We start from the raw sequence: 17,994 nt of genomic DNA on the forward strand, positions 1-17,994 counted from the left end.
GAGAGTATATTGGGAAGTAGGTCTTGTCTCTGGAGGAATTGCCGAACTGTGTCACTGTACCCTCTGACAGCAGCTTCCCAGAGGGGCGTTGAGCCCTCGTCCATATGAGCATTCGGATTCACATCGGTTCGTTCTAAGAGAAGTTTAACAACTGAAGCATGTCCGTAACGTGATGCCCACCACAGCAGCGTCTCTCCGGCATGTTTACAGTCATCCGGCCTGGTGTCGGAATGGCCAAAGAGTAACTGAACCATTTGCGGGTTTCCCCCACACACTGAGTGCCACATTAAGCACAAATCTCCTCCGGTGGGGTTGCATGTTACTTTCACATCTTTATGCTTCAAAAGTAGCCGGGCGATCTTGGTGTGCCCCAGAGTGCAGGACCACCAAAGGGCGGTGTAATCCTTGATATCAACTGCGTTAACATCTAGACTCTCATGTTGGGTAAGTAATTGCACTATTTCCTTGTTCCCTTCACGGACAGCTAGCGTTAGCGGAGGCCCTGATTCACCCTCGGTATTGAGGTTGGACTTGCAACCGAGCAAAAGCTCAACAACAGCTGCGCTTTTACTGCAAACTGCGGCGTAGAGTGGAGTACCCAAATAGTCATCGTAGTTATCCATATCTGCCCCCTTGTCCAGGAATGACGCCAAGAGCGCCCTATCCCCGGAGTAGGCCGCCACCGAGACGCTATTGCGGAGACAATGTTGATATAGCAGGTCGTGCGGCCATTCCAGTAGCTCATTCACTGTTTCAGTACCTCGATATCTAATCGCGAGCTGAGAGGCCAGTTTCCTTAGATCATAACCTCGGAGACTGAACAACTCTTCAGTGTCTTTCTCCTTGGGGCTCTTTCCGTCAAGATGGACGCTTCCTATCTTTAGCTTTTCATATAGGAGCCATGAAGCTGTCTCTCCTTTCAGGGAACGCCACTCTTTCACGCTCCGGAGATCAAGTTTTAGAAATGCCAGGCGTGAGATGACGGTATCGAAAGCTTCTGTAAGTAACGGTGTCAGATTCCACTATTGTAGACACAGTTTATCAGAACGTTGCCTACTGCAAACTCCCCTCAGTTGGACCAGGCCATGAGCATTCCACTCGAGCTGATAATGGAAGGACCAACCACTAGTAATCCACCAACCGTTTGGAATGAGAGGATCAAAAATATGATTCAGTATCTCCAATGGAAGAGTTGAAAAGGACATGATGCACTTTGCAGCGGTTCCGTTGACTGACGATGGTTAACCAACGTGCTCCACGAGATAGCTGACTTGGGCGTTGTTTATCGATAAACCCTTACATCAAAAGAACATGATCTAGGTCAATGACGATGGGTCTCTTGGTTGACTGCCGTTATATACACCAGCGCAGTATTCTACCGGGCAGGCTATTTTTAATGGTCTATTGCCAAAGGGTATTCTTGGCTTCTCAACCAAATGATTCGTCATACATCCAACATTTTTGGTTATTTCAGAATGTCGAGGAGCAACCCTGCCGTTTCGTGCTTTATTGATGAGGCTTTTTTCTACGCTTTTGTCCTATTTTTTGTTGCTATTCTGGAGGTTCTGCAAAATCAGCTTCTTTAACTACTTCTTGATACAAAGGGAGACAGGAAAAGAGCATTGCCTTATCCTTGTCTTTGTCCATCTTTGTCTCCCTTGAACCTTTCTTTGGCTGTCTTGAATCTCTTCCATCATGCTAGGGAGGCCAATTGATCGAACATCGAGTACTTCCTCCCTGAATGTGGTTCACAACAAAGGTTAGCAAGAAACCAAAGCTGTGACAGCAATGGGGCACGTTCCAAGGTATTTAAATCGCTGCAGTCATTCATTGATTCTAACCTTTTGCTATTACCATGCATTCCCAGACAGCGTTGCTTCCATTCTCCAGTCATCGACAAGCAAGTGTTGTGAGCTCTAACCTCTAAGGCTCCAGTAATAGTGATACAAAAACTTGCTTAGATATTAATCCTATCTAAGTCGTACGTACAAAGGCCTGAGTGGTGTTGTCGGTCATATCCCTCTTTCGGAATTCCTCATAAGATTTCTCCAGGGTATCGATGTAATCCGAGGCATACTCTACCTTTCTCAAGTGGCCTATAAGTTCCTTGAAGGTACAGTTCATTTCCTCGATTTGGGGACCATCTTTTGAAGTAGAATGCGTTCCATACCCATTCAGCAACTCAATAGCCTCGACATCATCAGTTACATATTCGAAGTTAGCTGGAACTATCGTGAAGGGGTCTTGTGTTTATACATACCAACCTTATCAAACGCTGAGGGCGGGATCGCATAAATCATCTGGAACAAGTAAGTGTCCTGTCGAGCGTTTTCTCCTTTGTAGAAGTGCGCATCCTCGACAATATCTGCACTATGAATTGTATTGTTCCCTGCCTCGATGTCGTCCTGGTCTTTCTCGGTAAATCTCACCCATTTTTTCTTCTTATTCCGTCTTTTGTATTGCAAATGCAGAAACCTCTTTCTGGCAATAGTCACAAATGTGGCTCGCCTTCTCGCTTCTTTTGCCAAAGATAAACCCGTGTTGTTTCCAAGTGTGCCAACACCCTCCACCCTTTCTATCTCAAGGTTCTCTTGGTCGATCCTTGTACGAAGTGGTTCTTTCAAGTCGTTGGGATTATCATTGGTCTCGGTATTCCATGGTATTTCCAGGTCTATTATCGCACGCAGTTTCTTCTCGGGTTCATGGGATGTAGGAAAGGAATGTTTCGGTCCTTTTGGAGGCAAAATCGGCTGTCGACCAGCTTGTGAAGGCATGTTGAAAATTAGTTACGAAGAGGGTACGAAGAGGCCACAGGAAAAAACCGCGTTTCTACGATGTTTTATATAACGCTTTCCTCCAATTCTAAAGCCATCTCTTTGTCCGGGAGAAATATTAACACATCACAAGCACTATCAATTTCTATGTGATTCCAAAATGGGCAGAATAGATAAATCAGCATACTATATCATGATCTTACTGTATATCAGAGTAGAGGCTGCGCATCTGAGTCAAACACTCAGAGATCAGTGTTAAACAGGACGTTCTGGTAAAGGGTGTCATTGAATGGTGTGCCTTTGCCTGGTGTGGCACTGTAAGGTCAATCACGTAGTAACAGGCGTTGTAGGCTCTTGCTAACACACTCTGTCTCCGACATATTGCTTTTTTCTTTCCTTTCCTCCTTTCTCCCTTTCTCCCCTTTTCTTCCTTTCTTCCTTTCTTCCGAGATAGCTGAGAAATGTGGGAACACCCTGCATACACATGTTAGAGTGTGTAAGAAATCACAGTGCTGTCCTTTAATTTTACTCCAGCTTTGTAGCCTGTTAAAGAAAGACATGGCGCAATGCTGAACATGTACAGTTGAGTAATTCAATGCCATCATGTAGGCATTTGTGCTAGGTTTACTGTCAAGCAGTCACATAAACTGCCTATCTACCTACTCCAGAGTGTCGAGTTCTGCACATCTCTATTTACTCGGTACTACCAGAGCTACTATTCAACTAAACACACACAGAGAGAGAGACAGACAGAGGGAGAGAGAGAGAGAGAGAGAGAGAGTTCACAAACCGAACGATTATTTTCAGAATGAACAATGAGCAAGAAAACCGGACCCGAAGCAGCTCTAAACGCCCCAAGTGGGTAATGGAAAAATTGACCCGACCAGAGGCGGAATCCCATGCTAAGAGACATTACTTCATTGCCAAGTTTAAGCGCGACAAGCTAGGAGTTCCTCTCGATGCCCGTGATCATGCATACCTCACAGGGCCACCGATAGAAGTCGACGGGTATTTATCAAAGGATACAGAGTTATATGTGCAGGGGTATCGACATGATTATGACATCCTTGAGAAGCTCTAAGGAACGAGAAGGGATCCTCTTGACTTTTATATATGTTCGTATCCACCAACAGATAGATACATTGCTGTGATTGACATTGCATAGTTATGATGAATCAGAGGAAGGTTATCAATGATCATGCTACCGACGTTGCTTCGGCTCACCGTGTGTGCACGGCAAAGTATCATGAACGCTTTATCGCTCTTGTGGCTGCCGTGGAGGATCTTAGAGATATCCAGGCAAAAGATCCCTGCTTTTTGGAATACGAATATGAGTTTGATATGCCTCCCTCTTCTGGCTATTACAGTGATTCGAGCGACGCTGAGGAGAGCGGAGAGGACGGTGATGAACCTGCAAATTTCTATGGTAGTGACTTAGACTTCCAAGAGAAATGGCGAATTTATCATCTTAAAAGGAACAAGATTATGGGTCTTTGCCAGAGTCTGCATTTTGCCCGTGGTAAGGAGGTCAAATCAATCACATCCCCCTGAGACTAATTCATAGCAGAATTTAAATCCGATACATTGGTGCATATACAACTCTGCACAAAATGACAAGACCATGCGCAAGAAGTGGCGATTTGCAGGCCTATTTTAGATCCAAGCTATTTCCTCTCCACTTCGAGTCCCAATCCTCCCGATAGTCATGTTGGTACGTGGTGTGCAATAAATCGTCGACGCTATTTTTTCAATAACCCAGGCAGATTTATTTGTCTAAATTTAGTTACCGCATAGTGTTCCCAGACCATGTTCCGAGACATTCTAACAATGTTAATCATTTTGGTCAGTTCATTAACGGACGCGGATTATAATGCTTATGATGCTTCCATGACATGGCCTTCTTCTAACCACTCATGTAGACGATAAGTTGTGAACAACCACATCAAGATAATCTATGAACGCAGTCTATTTACACCTTAACCTTCCACCTCCATTTCCAATCCAGAAGAGCCCATCGGGATAACGCAATGCTCACCAACCCCGCCAACAAAACCGCCGAATAAAACCCAACGAGCACCTGCGGCGTAGTTGACTGGAGCAATTCTCCCCCAACCGGAACAGTAAGCAAGACCCCGAACGCAGCAACACAATAGATGGTGCCGTAGAACCGCCCGTATTCTTCCGTCTTGCAGAGCTGGCCTGCACACACCGGCGCCAGTGAGAGCCACCCTCCCGAACCGAACCCGAAGATCGCCACCACCGCATACAGCGTGGCGTCGTCGCGCGACCCGAACGGTAACCACACGGCGGCCATCACAATGAGGGTCATGATTACCAGGGTCAGGAGGATATTGAATCGACCGACCAGGTCGGCAGCGAAGCCGGGGAGGACTCTCCCGAGGAAGCTCATAGCGTTCAGGACAGTGAGTGAATAGAATTGGACGTCGAGAGAGAGTCCCGCATAACGGACGTACGTTGGGAGGAGTGCCGCGCAGCCGAAAATAATGAACTCGAAAGAGAAAACGCCGACGGCCAGGAAACATAAACGGGGCGATTTGAACGCCCGTATGTCGATTGTCGTTCGGCTTTGGGTACTGACGGGCAGCCGGCCTTTGACGAGTGCGAAACCCAGCGTATAGCATCCGAGCGCTATGAATGCGATCACCCTAATCGCCCAGATCCAGCCGTATTTGGCAAACAGGGTTCGTAGAAGTAATGGGATAACGGCGCCACCTGCTGATGATCCGCCCATGCAAATGCCGGATGCAAGGGCACGGCGACGATAGAACCAGTGGCTCAAAACTGCGATCGATACAGTAGTGATAACTGCAGCAGATACGCCTCCAAGGACTCCCAGGCATAACATGAAATGCCAGTACTCGCAGCACTCTGCCAGCAGAATATAAGATGTGAAACTACCAAGCGATCCGCAGATCAACAGGATCCTCGGTCCGTAGCGATCGAATAGGGGGCCTACTTGGACACCCAGAAATAGGGTTAGGAAGACCAGCACGGCGGTGATCCAACCGACGTCACTGACGCTATATTCCGAAAGTTGATGAGTGCTGATATAGTCCTGAACCGACCCAACTACATTGCGTTAATGTTAGACTCATATTCAACGGACAGGTGGCATATCTTCTTACCAGCTGTTTGGAAACCAAAAGAGGGAAACATCATCAAAAATGATCCCAGTAGACATGTCCATGCCTCCCGTCCGCCATCCGGGAAGGCCGACACTGCTCGGCTTTCGTCAAGATTGTCCGCTAAAGGTTCACTCACAGCAGACCTCACGTCAAGGTCAAGGTCACTGGCAAGCTCAAAATTATCATATTGAGGAAACCGACGCATTGTGCAGCTTTGAGCGACTCAGATGTGGCCCATTGACGTTGCTAGATCTGGATCTTTAAAATGAGGGTTGGGCTGTTCGCCGGCATGTCATCCGCAGGGCGCGACGCTAGAGCTCGGGACGAGTCATCGATCGGTTGGATCCACGGAACTTCTTCTCATGTCCATTCTATTGGATTATTCGGTATTGGTCCGCTTGGTATGTGGTAGGAATAGCAGTGATAGTATCTCTACGGAGTTTTATCATCCGATTCTAGTCATTCAAGCCGACAGTCAGGTGATATCCTTTGCCCTGACAATAGACCTCACATTATATATATCGTGACAAGTCCAAGCTGTGGTGCCCAGGAATGGTCAGTATCCAATATACGTATAGATCAGCGTCTCTTCGTCGACATGATTTCAGGAAGGAAGGGCTTGTCATACCTGAAAATTACCAGTGTCAATTGTTCTCTTTGACCCTCGGTGGCTGAGTGATACAGACCTGCTTTGTTGAAGTCCTGAATTAAAATTATACTGTGACAACCGACAGGGTTTCCTTTCCGTCCCTTTTCCCTTTTTAGGCTTCCTTATGGGCGTCCGTGTAATTCCCCACGGAAGAAAACAGGAAGGTCGAAGACGAGGTAGAATAGGAATCATCCAAAGACTGACCTAGTAGACTTACTTGATAAGTCCAATCATCCAAAACCCTTCCCATGCCGGTATTTCAAAGAGCGGTGGCGCTATCTTGGCGCTTCAGGGACAAACTCAGCTTACCGTCAATACCCTTCAATTATTGGTGCGCCCATCAGAGTCAGTCTGGATTTCGGCCAATATACGCCCATGTGACTCCCTACATATACGAATTTGTGCCACCTTAGCGTCTCAAACTATCTACTCAAGTCAATATCGTCAGTAGGGAACCTCTGTCCTTCTGCCACGTAACTACGGTCACCTTCCTGCACGGGCGCATATAGCAACTAAGATAGGACGTAGAACTAGAACAGAGAAAGAAGAAAATAAGATCTATTGCTCTACAATAGACATAGTTTCCATACAAAAATGAGTAACCCACATTGTGTCCTGCACAGAGTCACATATCCGTCAACAGACAAGATCAATTCCAAGCCCGGTTCAGAGATACCCACACTCAACTGGAACCAATAATGCGCGCCGCCTCTTCCAAAGCTTGAGAATACTCTAGATAACTTCCCGAGTTGCTGAGGTAAATGTGGCCAGTGATTTCACGGAGTTGCCCGACCAGGCCCGCCAGATCGGTTCTGCTGGGGACTGAGGTGACCATGGATGATAGACGAGCCTTGTCCATGTTCTTAACGCGGTCGAATTCATGTCCTGCAAGCGCCTCTTGGAACCTGCTGTGCGGGGACTCGAAAATAACTGTTGAGTCAGGGATGTCGAGGTATGCGTTATCGGGGATTGTTCCGGGGTTCATGACCACCTGGAGAATTGGTTAGCCTTCGGCTGCAGGTGAGGTGCGTCGGCAAGAACGGGGGTATTCACATTGTTTTGTGGGCCGAAACTCTTGTTCTCCTTAACTTGAGAGGTGAGTTGCTTGTAGTATGTCACTTTCGTGTCATCAAGCTCAGCAGCTGCTTCGTCGAAGAAGATGCCGTTCACGGCAAAAGAGGCATCGCCGCTGGCAGTCGGCCAATTGGCATAGGTGGTAATATCGCGCTGAACAGCGGATATGGGCCGGCCTGCGTAGCATGTCGCGACATAGCCGATGACGGCCACGTTGGAGTGTGCCGTGAGCTTGGGGATTGCCTTGCGCCAGTTGGCATCTGGGAGTGCATCCCTGCCAGGACCGCTGCTAGGGTTAATGATGACAGTGAATTTCACATTGGGGTTGTTGGCGGCGCTGTTGAGGTGTGGTCAGTACATCTGTCCTAATCTGTCACAGCTTGTGGAGTGAGTGGTGGAAGACGTACAGTTGCTCCAGAGGCGTCCAGGCCCCATCCGCTGGGTAGACATAGTAAGGAATGATAATATCCGTACCGCCAGCGAGATGACCTCCCGACTGCTGGGATGCAGCGGAGGTCGCCGAAGCTGAGGGTGCCATTAGTGTAAAGCTAGGCTCGCTGGACTTAGTGTCGGCATCGGGGTTGGTCGAGTCATCCTGGTCTTCAGAGTCATACTGGCGAATGGGAATGATTGCTGTCTGTGCAACCTGAAACAACAGAAGCAGACAGCTCAGAATACGAAGCACATACACGGACAACATATTGATAGAGTGGGTGCCAGAATGAAAGGAGGAAAGAAGAGGGAATGACTGGGGGTAGAAGGTAGGAACTGAAGGAATGTATGCGAAGAATGAATGAAAGAATGAATTAAGGGCGTTTAAATACTAGGAATTAAACGGCTTTCCAGAAGCTGGTGAAGTCAAATTAGAAGAATGTAATGATTCACTTGCTGTCTATATATTCAATAAGATGGCTTACATTCCTCGGTCTCTGCTCGGTGCCGGAAGGGGATATAGTATGCTATGGTCTCCACATACCAGGCCCCTGTTCTAGAACGCCTAAACAAGGCCAATTCAAGATGGAGCTGGGGTAGTTTGAAATTCTATTTCCTTTCCCTCTGACATTTGATGCACGTGGCGGGTAGACAAGCCAACCAGGTTACTCTGCATCAGTTCTCATGACGGTGAATGTAAAATGTTAACTCATGCTGAATTCAGATCTAAGCGTGGCCAAGAGAATGCGGAATGCATTAGAGCGATCACCATTCCTCATCAGGATCGCTTAAAAGATGATCTGATGATTCACTTGGATAACAGATTTGCCGACTGGGTGGTGCTTGTAGCGGGATATAGTCTACTCCACATATCACAATTGAATGTCATCCATTATTGTGAAGGCAAAAAGAACTTGAAAGTGCTGTTCACAGCCCCTCCTTGGGTGTTTCATTATTCATTATTCATTGGATGATCACAATCAATCAGCGACAAAGAGCCAGAAGGTCCTCAGAACATTGCCTTTGACCTGTCATATTGCAATAAATGACATTCTGGAGCCGTCCGGCTTCAAATGGAGTATTCAGCATTCGGGATGTTGAACAAAACGTCAAAGAAGGATAAACATGTGTATAGATTCTAACATTAAAGCTCGGAGGACAGACCTTGAAGCTGGTATGAAACATGATGTGCTCGATAAATGTCGTCACCAGAGCTCTGTGACATGCTTTTAGGGCTTCTTTCTTTGTTGGGGTGGAAATTAGCTGTCAGTGTCATGTGCATTTCTGGGCCCTGATTGGTGTCAGTCAAGCGCCACGGATCCTCTCCTCATATAACGCCCGGTTCCTGAGTCCCTTCATTCACTTGCATTGTGCGAACCTGAATAGGTTGGAAGTCATGATTATTTTACAAGTCGTCGGTGTGTATAAGTACCAATCGCGCAAATGTTGCAAAATCCTAGGATGATGTGCTTCGCAAACCTGGTATTTACTACTTTTCGCATCTAGGATAACTGAGGCTCAACAGAAATGGTCTTTGATTCCAGAACGTCATATCAGTATCAGTACATTTATTCCAGGCGGGTAGATCTCCTAGAGACCTAGTGTCATCTTCTCTTGAAAGTCGTCTCCAATTGTTGGGTATACCCTGATGTTTGGTCGACCTGCGTAGATGGAACCGGTACTGTACAACAATCGCGATGGGATCTTGCAGCATTGGGATGCACATCCAATTCAGGGATTATAGTATGTCGTCGTTCTGTGTGTCAGGGGTAGATCCAGTTTTTCTGGTTTGCGATGTCTTTTAGGCGCTCCCAAAAGCATTGTCGCTAAGTTTACCCTAGGAACGTGGCATCTTAGGTCATTGTCATCGTCCGTTATTCTGTGCCGGACTATATTCCTATACACCACATACAGATACTACGCTGGGAAAAGATTCAAGGTGTTACGGTGCGAATATAATCCAGCCTAGACTATTTAGGTTCAACGCGGAAAAGCTCAGGATCACAAGCACAGCCTACAGCCTGTGCTGGTTCAAAAAGGAGTACATCGAGATGAAGGCTAAGGGAAAGGGTCAAACATATTTTCCCCTGTAGCTCTCGCTACCAAATTGCGACAATCTCTTGATTAATATGCCCCTGGAAATGTCTATACATCGTTCTCTTCTCTCTATTGCTGTCGACCCTCCAGGAGCCCTGACGGAGCTTCCCGTTGTGTATATAGCGTTGCACGTTCTCTAGACGGTAGGATATAAAGTCGTAGTTAGTGTGACTTATACAGTTCGTCCATAGAATGACTCATAAGTTTAGGGGTTATCTGGAATCTTGCGGGCCTCTGGAAAATAAAAATCGACCCTCATAGGTGGAATAAGCAGTCCCAGCATGCAGGGGCTGTACAATTTGATTGGGTGCGACTGAGAGACAAAGTCTTATCCGAAACATCAGAGAGTCCGAGCACTGTCGATCCTCACGGTTCTGTTACCGGATGAAGTAGGGTTGTCGGACCCTGTGACAGCGGTCAAGCACTAGGGGATTTACATTCGGCAGCTAAACGTCGCTTAAACTTCGCATATACCGAGTCAGACCCTCTCTTAATCTAATGGGAACTGCCAAAACACCCGATTCATGCATTAATCAATGGCCTCCTTGGCGGCTAATCTGTATGCGACACGGTGCTGAATAGTGGTAGGTACAAATATGCACTCCATGTATCTCCGAAGGAAATGGAAAGACAATCTTCTATCGCGTTCGAACTTGTCTTCTCTTAGCCACTAGCCAATATGCGGCTCACTCCCTCTTTGATTAGTTGCCTGTCGCTTCTCCACTTTACATCGGCCTTGGTCGCCTTCCCTGGTGCAGAGGGATTTGGGGCGAACGCGGTCGGCGGTCGTCAGGGTGTAGTGTATGTTGTGTCCAACTTAAATGACTCCGGAGAAGGGTCGTTGCGCGATGCTGTATCTCAGCCCGGTCGGATCGTGGTGTTCTCCGTGGGAGGAGTAATTGAAATCACCGATCGCATAGTCGTGTCGAAACAAGTGACAATTCTGGGACAAACGGCCCCTGGAGATGGTATCACCGTATATGGAAATGGGTGGTCATTTTCGAATGCCGATGATGCCATCGTGCGGTATATCAGGATGTAAGCACCAGGCGTGAAGACCATCATATTTCTGTCCCATCCAGAACACCTGCTAACCAAAGGAACCCAAAATATAGTCGCATGGGCAAAGGCGGGTCATCAGGAAAAGACGCCATGGGCATCGCCGATGGAAAGAACATGATCTTCGACCACGTCTCTGTCTCTTGGGGTCGTGACGAGACATTCTCGATCAACGGTGATGTCAGCAACGTTACCATACAAAACAGCATTATCGCGCAGGGCCTGGAGACTCATTCCTGCGGTGGTTTGATGCAAACCGACGGGGGCGTGTCGCTGTTCCGCAATCTGTACATTGACAATAAAACGCGCAACCCTAAGGTCAAGGGTGTCAACGAGTTCACTAATAACGTGATCTATAACTGGGGCGGCGGTGGTGGTTATATTGCCGGAGGCTCTGATGGAGAGTCGAGTTCGTCATATACCCTTCTGGGTCGTATATCATATATCCTGGGCTAACGCTGTAGACAGATGTCAACGTCATCGGCAACTACTTCATTAGCGGACTGGATACGTCAGTCACGGCTTTTACTCGTGGCAACGAGAACTTCCATGCCTATGTTGAGACAAACTATTATGACTCTGACAAGGATGGCACTCTCAACGGAAGCGAACTCGGCGTGGATTCCACCAATTACGGTGGAATGGATCTCGTTACCGAAAAGTACGACTATCCAGCTGTCGCATCCGTCTTATCTCCGGACGATGCTCTGACCTATGTCACCAAGTGTAAGTTGCAGTTCTACAGACGCTCCACCGCTATAACATACTAATAGTACATAGATGCTGGAGCATCAAAGGTGAGGGACAGTGTCGACACCCAGTTAGTCGCCCAGGTCGAATCCTACGGCAAAGACGGCGCACTGATCTCCGACGAAGCGGACATGGGAGGCGCGGGTGACCTCGACCAGGGTACGACCCCTACCGATACCGATGGCGATGGAATCCCCGACGATGCCGAGGCAGAGCTTGGAACAGACCCCAACACTGCGGATTCCATGGACCTGGATACCAGTGGTTACACTTTCCTGGAGGTCTGGGCAAACTCTTTGGTTCCTTCCAGCTACGCTTGATTGTTTGGCCAGGTTTGCTGGGTGTTCATCATGCCTTGCATTGTACATACATAAATCTTACATACTTTTCTACTAAGCAATTTCACCAATGAGAAAGACAATCGAGCTTCTTGACATATATGAATGTCTCTTAAGGTAATTGTGCGGACTTTATGGGATTTATGAAGTCGTGGATCAATTACTCCACGATATTATGTTTGTAGGTAGCAATGTCCCTAACCAACGTTGTTGCCCGGGATTCTACAGGGCATTTATGAATTTTCCGGGGCTTTCATGCTAGGGCTCAGAGATGCTCAGACATAGTAAGTTTAATGATTGAAAAAATTATGCGCAGGAGCTCCCGATGAGCATGTGAATCCTCCAGAGCTGCTGTGCATTCTTTAACCAACCAACAGGCGTTTGAATGGGGTCTGTCTTTGATTAACTGGAGAACGTGTTTCCAAACTAAAGCGATAGTATGTGAATCGTACCAGTTAGTGCTTGGGGGCCATAAATCGATCCACTCAATTAGGACCGAACGAACCCCAAGTGGAGAGACATAGTAGACCATCCCCGATCATTCTAATTGTCTACATTGTTAATGGCTAGTCAATCATACGTTCCCTTTCATGTACTTTCTACGTAAGAGTTCTGATTTGCCTGAGTCAGCCTAAGATTGTAATTGAGACCTAAATTGAGAATCTGAGGCAATTTCTCTAGGATCGGCATAATGCCAAGCTTTATAGAGATAGGGGAAAGGTATAGCTGCGCCGTTAAGATCGTAGGCACGAGAACCCTCAAGATTCGTTGGAAAATATTCTGAAAATCCGCCACCGGACATACGAAGGATCTGATTCCCCGATCTAAAACAGGGTCTTCGGGGAAACTCTCAAATCCACCGCTATAACTGCCAAGTGGACTACCTCGAGGCCCACAGGGGTTCATATGGAAGCTTGACATTGCGCCACCAACGTAGGCTTGGCTGCCATGTTCCTTTTCTATGCTTAGCATTTGCTTGTGGATCTCTGATTCAATTCTTGGTAAACCTGCCCATCGTAGCACAAATTCTCTTATCTTATTAGTGATACCCTTTGACCTCCTAATATTATTACTGTGCGACTTTATAGAGTGGAGCCGAGTTGTTTTTTGCACCCCCTACGCCATCCACGGGCGTCACTGTGGGCCCTAGCACTAAAGTACTTTCACTGCGCCGCACCACTACTACTTATACGTAGTACAATTAATCCCAGTACTGGAACCAGGATGAGGCTAATCGGTCAATGCCAAGTGCAAGATCATTTCCCAGGAAGGAAAAGTCAAGGACTTTTGTATGTACCAAGCCAACGAATAAAAGAAAAACCGCTGGCCAACACAAGATCGTCACACCGTTAAGCAATCGTGCCCCTGATACATAGTAGACAATGATATAGTGTTACATCATTCTGTCTCGGTCTACTGACGCTAAGCAATGGGGTGGTCAAAATTCCTCGTAATTCTGTTGAAGACTTTTTAAAACACGTTCGCTCACCATGTTCTTCCGCCCGTAGACATCATGACACGACCGAACCAGAGTCGCTACCTATTTCGTTTCGGGATCCCTTCCATCGTGGGTGGCATCCTTGGGCTGCTCATCTGGTCCCTGTGGTTCGGTGTCAACTCCGATCGAGACAATGTATCATCCTTGATAAACCACCTCATTCCTGCAGGCCATTGTGCTTGCCAAACAGCCGTGTCATTCGAATGCGGGAGTTGTCTCCGTTGTGCTTCTGGTCTCCCTGAGGATCCAACACCACAAGCACGAGCTTATAACCCAGTCTACGACGCACATAACCTATCCCTGAATGCTGCCCAGTGCCAGGGTTTCTTTCCAGGCCTGTTCGAAGATGTCCACCGCGCGCAGGCATTCTGGACTGCAAAGCATGGCATATCCATGCATGACTTGAATGACATTCATCTGGTGGATGGCATGGCTCGTGCAGCAGTAGTCAATGGTCAGCTATATGTGATATCCACTCATGCCAGAGGAGACGACCATCGGCGTAAAATCTTGGGTATCTTGGGTTCGATCCATCGGGCATTAGCCTCGAGTCCTAATACTTCTGCTCTACCTAATACAGAGTTCATTTTCTCTGTAGAGGACAAAGTAGACGATGTTGCCAGTCCTCATCACCCTCTATGGGTCTTGGCCCGAAAGCCAGATGAGAAAGCCGTGTGGCTCATGCCGGACTTCGGCTTCTGGGCTTGGGAACACGGCAAGGTTGACGGCAAGATCGGTCCGTATACTCAGGTGGTGGATCGTATTCGACAGAAAGATGTCCCTTGGGAGGAGAAAGAGGCTAAGCTGGTGTGGAGGGGGAAACTGAGCTTTGCGGCGAAGATGCGACGGGCATTGCTGGAGGCAGCAAGGAATCAGCCATGGGCTGACGTCAAAGAAATAGTATGGAAGGATAAGACGAACTTTATCAGCATGGAGGAACACTGCCGGTATCGCTTCATTGCTCATGTAGAAGGTATGATTGTCTCTGTTCATCTCAACGGACACTGCTAACAGATTTGCACTAGGACGATCTTATTCAGCTTCCCTTAAATATCGCCAGGCATGCGGTTCCGTCGTCGTCGCACATAAACTCCAGTATATCCAACACCACCACTACCTCCTTGTTTCGTCAGGCCCAGATCAGAATTTTGTCGAAGTAGAGCGCGACTTTTCTGACCTGCCAGCGAAAATGCAGACGTTGCTAGACGATCCAGCGTCTGCTGAGCGCATTGCCAATAATAGTGTCACAACGTTTCGGGATCGATATTTGACTCCAGCTGCAGAGTCATGTTATTGGCGTGAGCTTTTGGATCAGTGGACAGCAGCGTCGCGACATATTACCGACGCAATTTCTCCATCTGAATTTGTACTCAGGGGTATACGTTATGAATCTTTCATATTGCTTGATAGCCAGAAAATGATGCAGTTTCCATGACCAATGTTCAGATTTGAAGTATATACAGATGACACAGAATCCGATTTAGATGAGATACAGCGGCTTCGGCATCAGCGCTCAGCATGAGCAATAAGAAACGAAGGAAGACCTGGATTCTGAGCTCCTGGTCATAGCCTTAGGGCTCTAGGATAAGTCTTCCAACGCGGGCCTATCTTAGCAGAAGAAGGATCGGCCATAGATAATGTTGTGAATAAGGTGTTCAAGGCACGTGTCAGGACGCGGCTTCAGGCAGACAGGCTAATGAGAGCTAATCTGAGTATAAAACTTCTTGAGATTTATTCAAAGTCTATATATATCCTAAGAGTATATGTCCTCTAATTTTTCATGATTTATAGAATTAACATTACAAGATAGAGCTCTCCGGAGTTCTCTACTCCGGGTCATGTGACACCATCTCTGCCTCAGGCCCGCCTGACTTGATATACCAGTAAAAGCAACGTGAAACTAGCCGTATTTGGGTGAATTAGACCGTATTGATTCGAAAACATGATACTAGAGTACCATTTCTCAGATTGATTACTGAGAAACGGATCTACCCGCACTTTGCTGGGGCGGATAACCAGGTGATACAGTGACTGGTATTTGAAATTTAGAACACCCCTAGAAGGGGGCCGTGCGCCCGTCCTACCGCCTACCATTTTTACTATAATAAGCGGGACAGAGGTAACCGCGCACACGTAGCTGAATAGAATCACGTATATATTTTAAAGCTTTTCAGCTCTATACAATATATCTAAACGCAAGGGCTGTAAGAAGCTAACCCTCTAGATAAGGTCTCGTATATATGAGCTCTATTCTATTAGCTAGAAGGCGCGCAGAATCAATAAAAAGCACTCTAAAATCCCTATTTCTACTATATCTTATACCCTAAAAATGGAGCGCGTTTGGAACAATAATAAAAGCCTCCAACGCCCTGGTCAAAAGCGTAAGTTTACTAAGAAATACCAGGATCATATATATAATCGAATTTATATAGATTCTTATATTATGTACGAGACTTTTATTAATAAAATCGATGAAGCTATATTAAAGTGTTCTATTTAGAATCTTACACGGGAATAGAGCAAGCGTAAATAGAGATAAAAATATAGACCAGAAATTAAGCCAGAACACGTAGCTAAGTATCTTGCTTAGACCCGAGAGTATAAATTCTTTATATCTAAAAACTAGGCTCGCGTTAAATAGAGCGATAAATATATAGTAGAACGAGGCATTAATAAACGCCCTATCTAGACATAACTTAGATCTTAAAAATAGCTTCAGTAATATGATCTTTATCTTATACACTATAGTAAAGAGATTAAGCAGATATTTTAAGCTGCTTTTAGTAAACAGACTAGAACTAATCTTATTCCTCTAGATAGTAATCCCAATTCAACTAGGGGAGGGATTACAAATCAGATTATTACTAATTTATATCAAGCATTTCTACCAGAGATTATTTAACCTGGGAATATCTTTATATATAATAATGCCTCTGTCCACACGTCCTATATTATATATAATATATTAAGAGATATAGATATTTAGATTATAATATAGCCGCCTTATTCACCTGATCTTAATCCTATCGAGAATCTATAGACCTTAATAAAAGAGAAGATATATAAGCTCTATTCCGAGCTAAAATATACTAATAATATTAAGTCAACGCGTTAGCTTCTTATATAGATAGCTAAGAAGGTCTAGTAGGCTATAGAACAGCGGATTCTTATATATCTATCCCAAACTATACCTCACCGTATGAAGGCTGTAATTAAAGCCGGTGGCTAGTATACTAAATACTAGATAGCTAAAGTTATAAGGTTTCTGCCTGGCAGAATAGTCCTAGTTTAGTAGGCGGTCACTAAATCGGCCACTAAACCTTAAGCAGGTGTTCCAAATTTCAATTACCTCCCACTGTAGTAAAGGCAAAATAGGACGTCGGTTCGCCTCGATGGATCTGATTGATCGGCGCTGCATGTTCAGCTTCCCAAAGACTGACGCTATGACTAAAGTAATAAAGCTGACGTGTTTTGTTTTTTGTTCGTATTACTAATTGTATTCTAAACCCTAATTTCATACCCGGGATCTTTTAAGTACATACAAACCACTATAAGCAGCGTATCTTCTAAATGGGATCCTTATAATCCCTGAGGCAGTCCACCCTGACCCCGAGCCACAACGTACTGAGATACTCCCGGGTGCTCTGTAGGGTGGGCAAAGATCGTGCTGATCCATGTTGGGGGTGGTTGCATATTATTTCCTATTGATGAATCTTGCCAGCTGTACGGAGTACACAAAAGATCATCTGACCATCTTTGGTAGAGCGATTCTGATCCGTTCCACCCACGACCTGTAAGCGAACCGCTCTACCAAGATCAACACGATCCTTTCACATCCTATATCTCTGTGGAGTGGTTCGCTTATATATTATAAGTGGAACTATCGGAACCACTAGATCAAGGGTGGACCTATTATCTTTTGTATATAGCCGACAGGGTTCGTTGAAAGGAAATGATATCCACTAGGATCAGCCCGATCTTTCTGCACCATTCAGTAGTAGCACAGTAAATCCTCAACCTCAGCTGGAGGAGCTCGCGCCCCTCGATATCACTAGCGCGTATCTCTAAGTTTACAAGAACACCAGTCAGATTGCTTTTTATATGTCTATGGACCCACACCAATACCTTCAATGGGTGGTGGCTAGCTGCATGGACGAGGCCGAAACTTAAATTCCGG

The 17,994-nt window shown here is 46.2% G+C and overlaps 5 protein-coding genes across 5 annotated transcripts; 3 read left to right on the forward strand and 2 right to left on the reverse strand.

The window, feature by feature from the left end:
- Nucleotides 1-1,974: 1,974 nt before the first annotated feature.
- Nucleotides 1,975-2,774, reverse strand: AO090102000075 (uncharacterized protein; the record flags this gene model as incomplete). The annotated part of the gene is made up of 2 exons (XM_023236988.1): nt 1,975-2,096; nt 2,261-2,774. The coding sequence occupies 2 exons, from the start codon at nt 2,772-2,774 to the stop codon at nt 1,975-1,977; spliced, it is 636 nt and encodes a 211-aa protein (XP_023091668.1).
- Nucleotides 2,775-3,944: 1,170 nt separating this feature from the next.
- On the forward strand, nt 3,945-4,568 carry AO090102000074 (uncharacterized protein; the record flags this gene model as incomplete). The annotated part of the gene is made up of 3 exons (XM_023236989.1): nt 3,945-4,293; nt 4,393-4,485; nt 4,558-4,568. The coding sequence occupies 3 exons, from the start codon at nt 3,945-3,947 to the stop codon at nt 4,566-4,568; spliced, it is 453 nt and encodes a 150-aa protein (XP_023091667.1).
- A 175-nt stretch (nt 4,569-4,743) lies between these two features.
- AO090102000073 (putative MFS monocarboxylate transporter) lies at nt 4,744-8,181 on the reverse strand (the record flags this gene model as incomplete). The annotated part of the gene is made up of 3 exons (XM_023236990.1): nt 4,744-5,864; nt 5,921-6,132; nt 8,051-8,181. The coding sequence occupies 3 exons, from the start codon at nt 8,179-8,181 to the stop codon at nt 4,744-4,746; spliced, it is 1,464 nt and encodes a 487-aa protein (XP_023091666.1).
- Nucleotides 8,182-10,851: 2,670 nt separating this feature from the next.
- Nucleotides 10,852-12,301, forward strand: plyC (polysaccharide lyase family 1 protein; the record flags this gene model as incomplete). Its single annotated transcript, XM_001822263.1, has 4 exons — nt 10,852-11,210; nt 11,288-11,640; nt 11,700-11,957; nt 12,012-12,301. The coding sequence occupies 4 exons, from the start codon at nt 10,852-10,854 to the stop codon at nt 12,299-12,301; spliced, it is 1,260 nt and encodes a 419-aa protein (XP_001822315.1).
- A 1,531-nt stretch (nt 12,302-13,832) lies between these two features.
- On the forward strand, nt 13,833-15,252 carry AO090102000071 (DUF821 domain protein; the record flags this gene model as incomplete). Its single annotated transcript, XM_001822262.1, has 2 exons — nt 13,833-14,790; nt 14,843-15,252. 2 exons carry the CDS (start codon nt 13,833-13,835, stop codon nt 15,250-15,252), a joined length of 1,368 nt encoding a protein of 455 aa, XP_001822314.1.
- Nucleotides 15,253-17,994: the final 2,742 nt, after the last annotated feature.

The sequence above is a fragment of the Aspergillus oryzae genome, chromosome 4 (genome assembly GCF_000184455.2).
Source record: "Aspergillus oryzae RIB40 DNA, chromosome 4".
In the NCBI taxonomy this organism is placed as follows: domain Eukaryota; kingdom Fungi; phylum Ascomycota; class Eurotiomycetes; order Eurotiales; family Aspergillaceae; genus Aspergillus; species Aspergillus oryzae.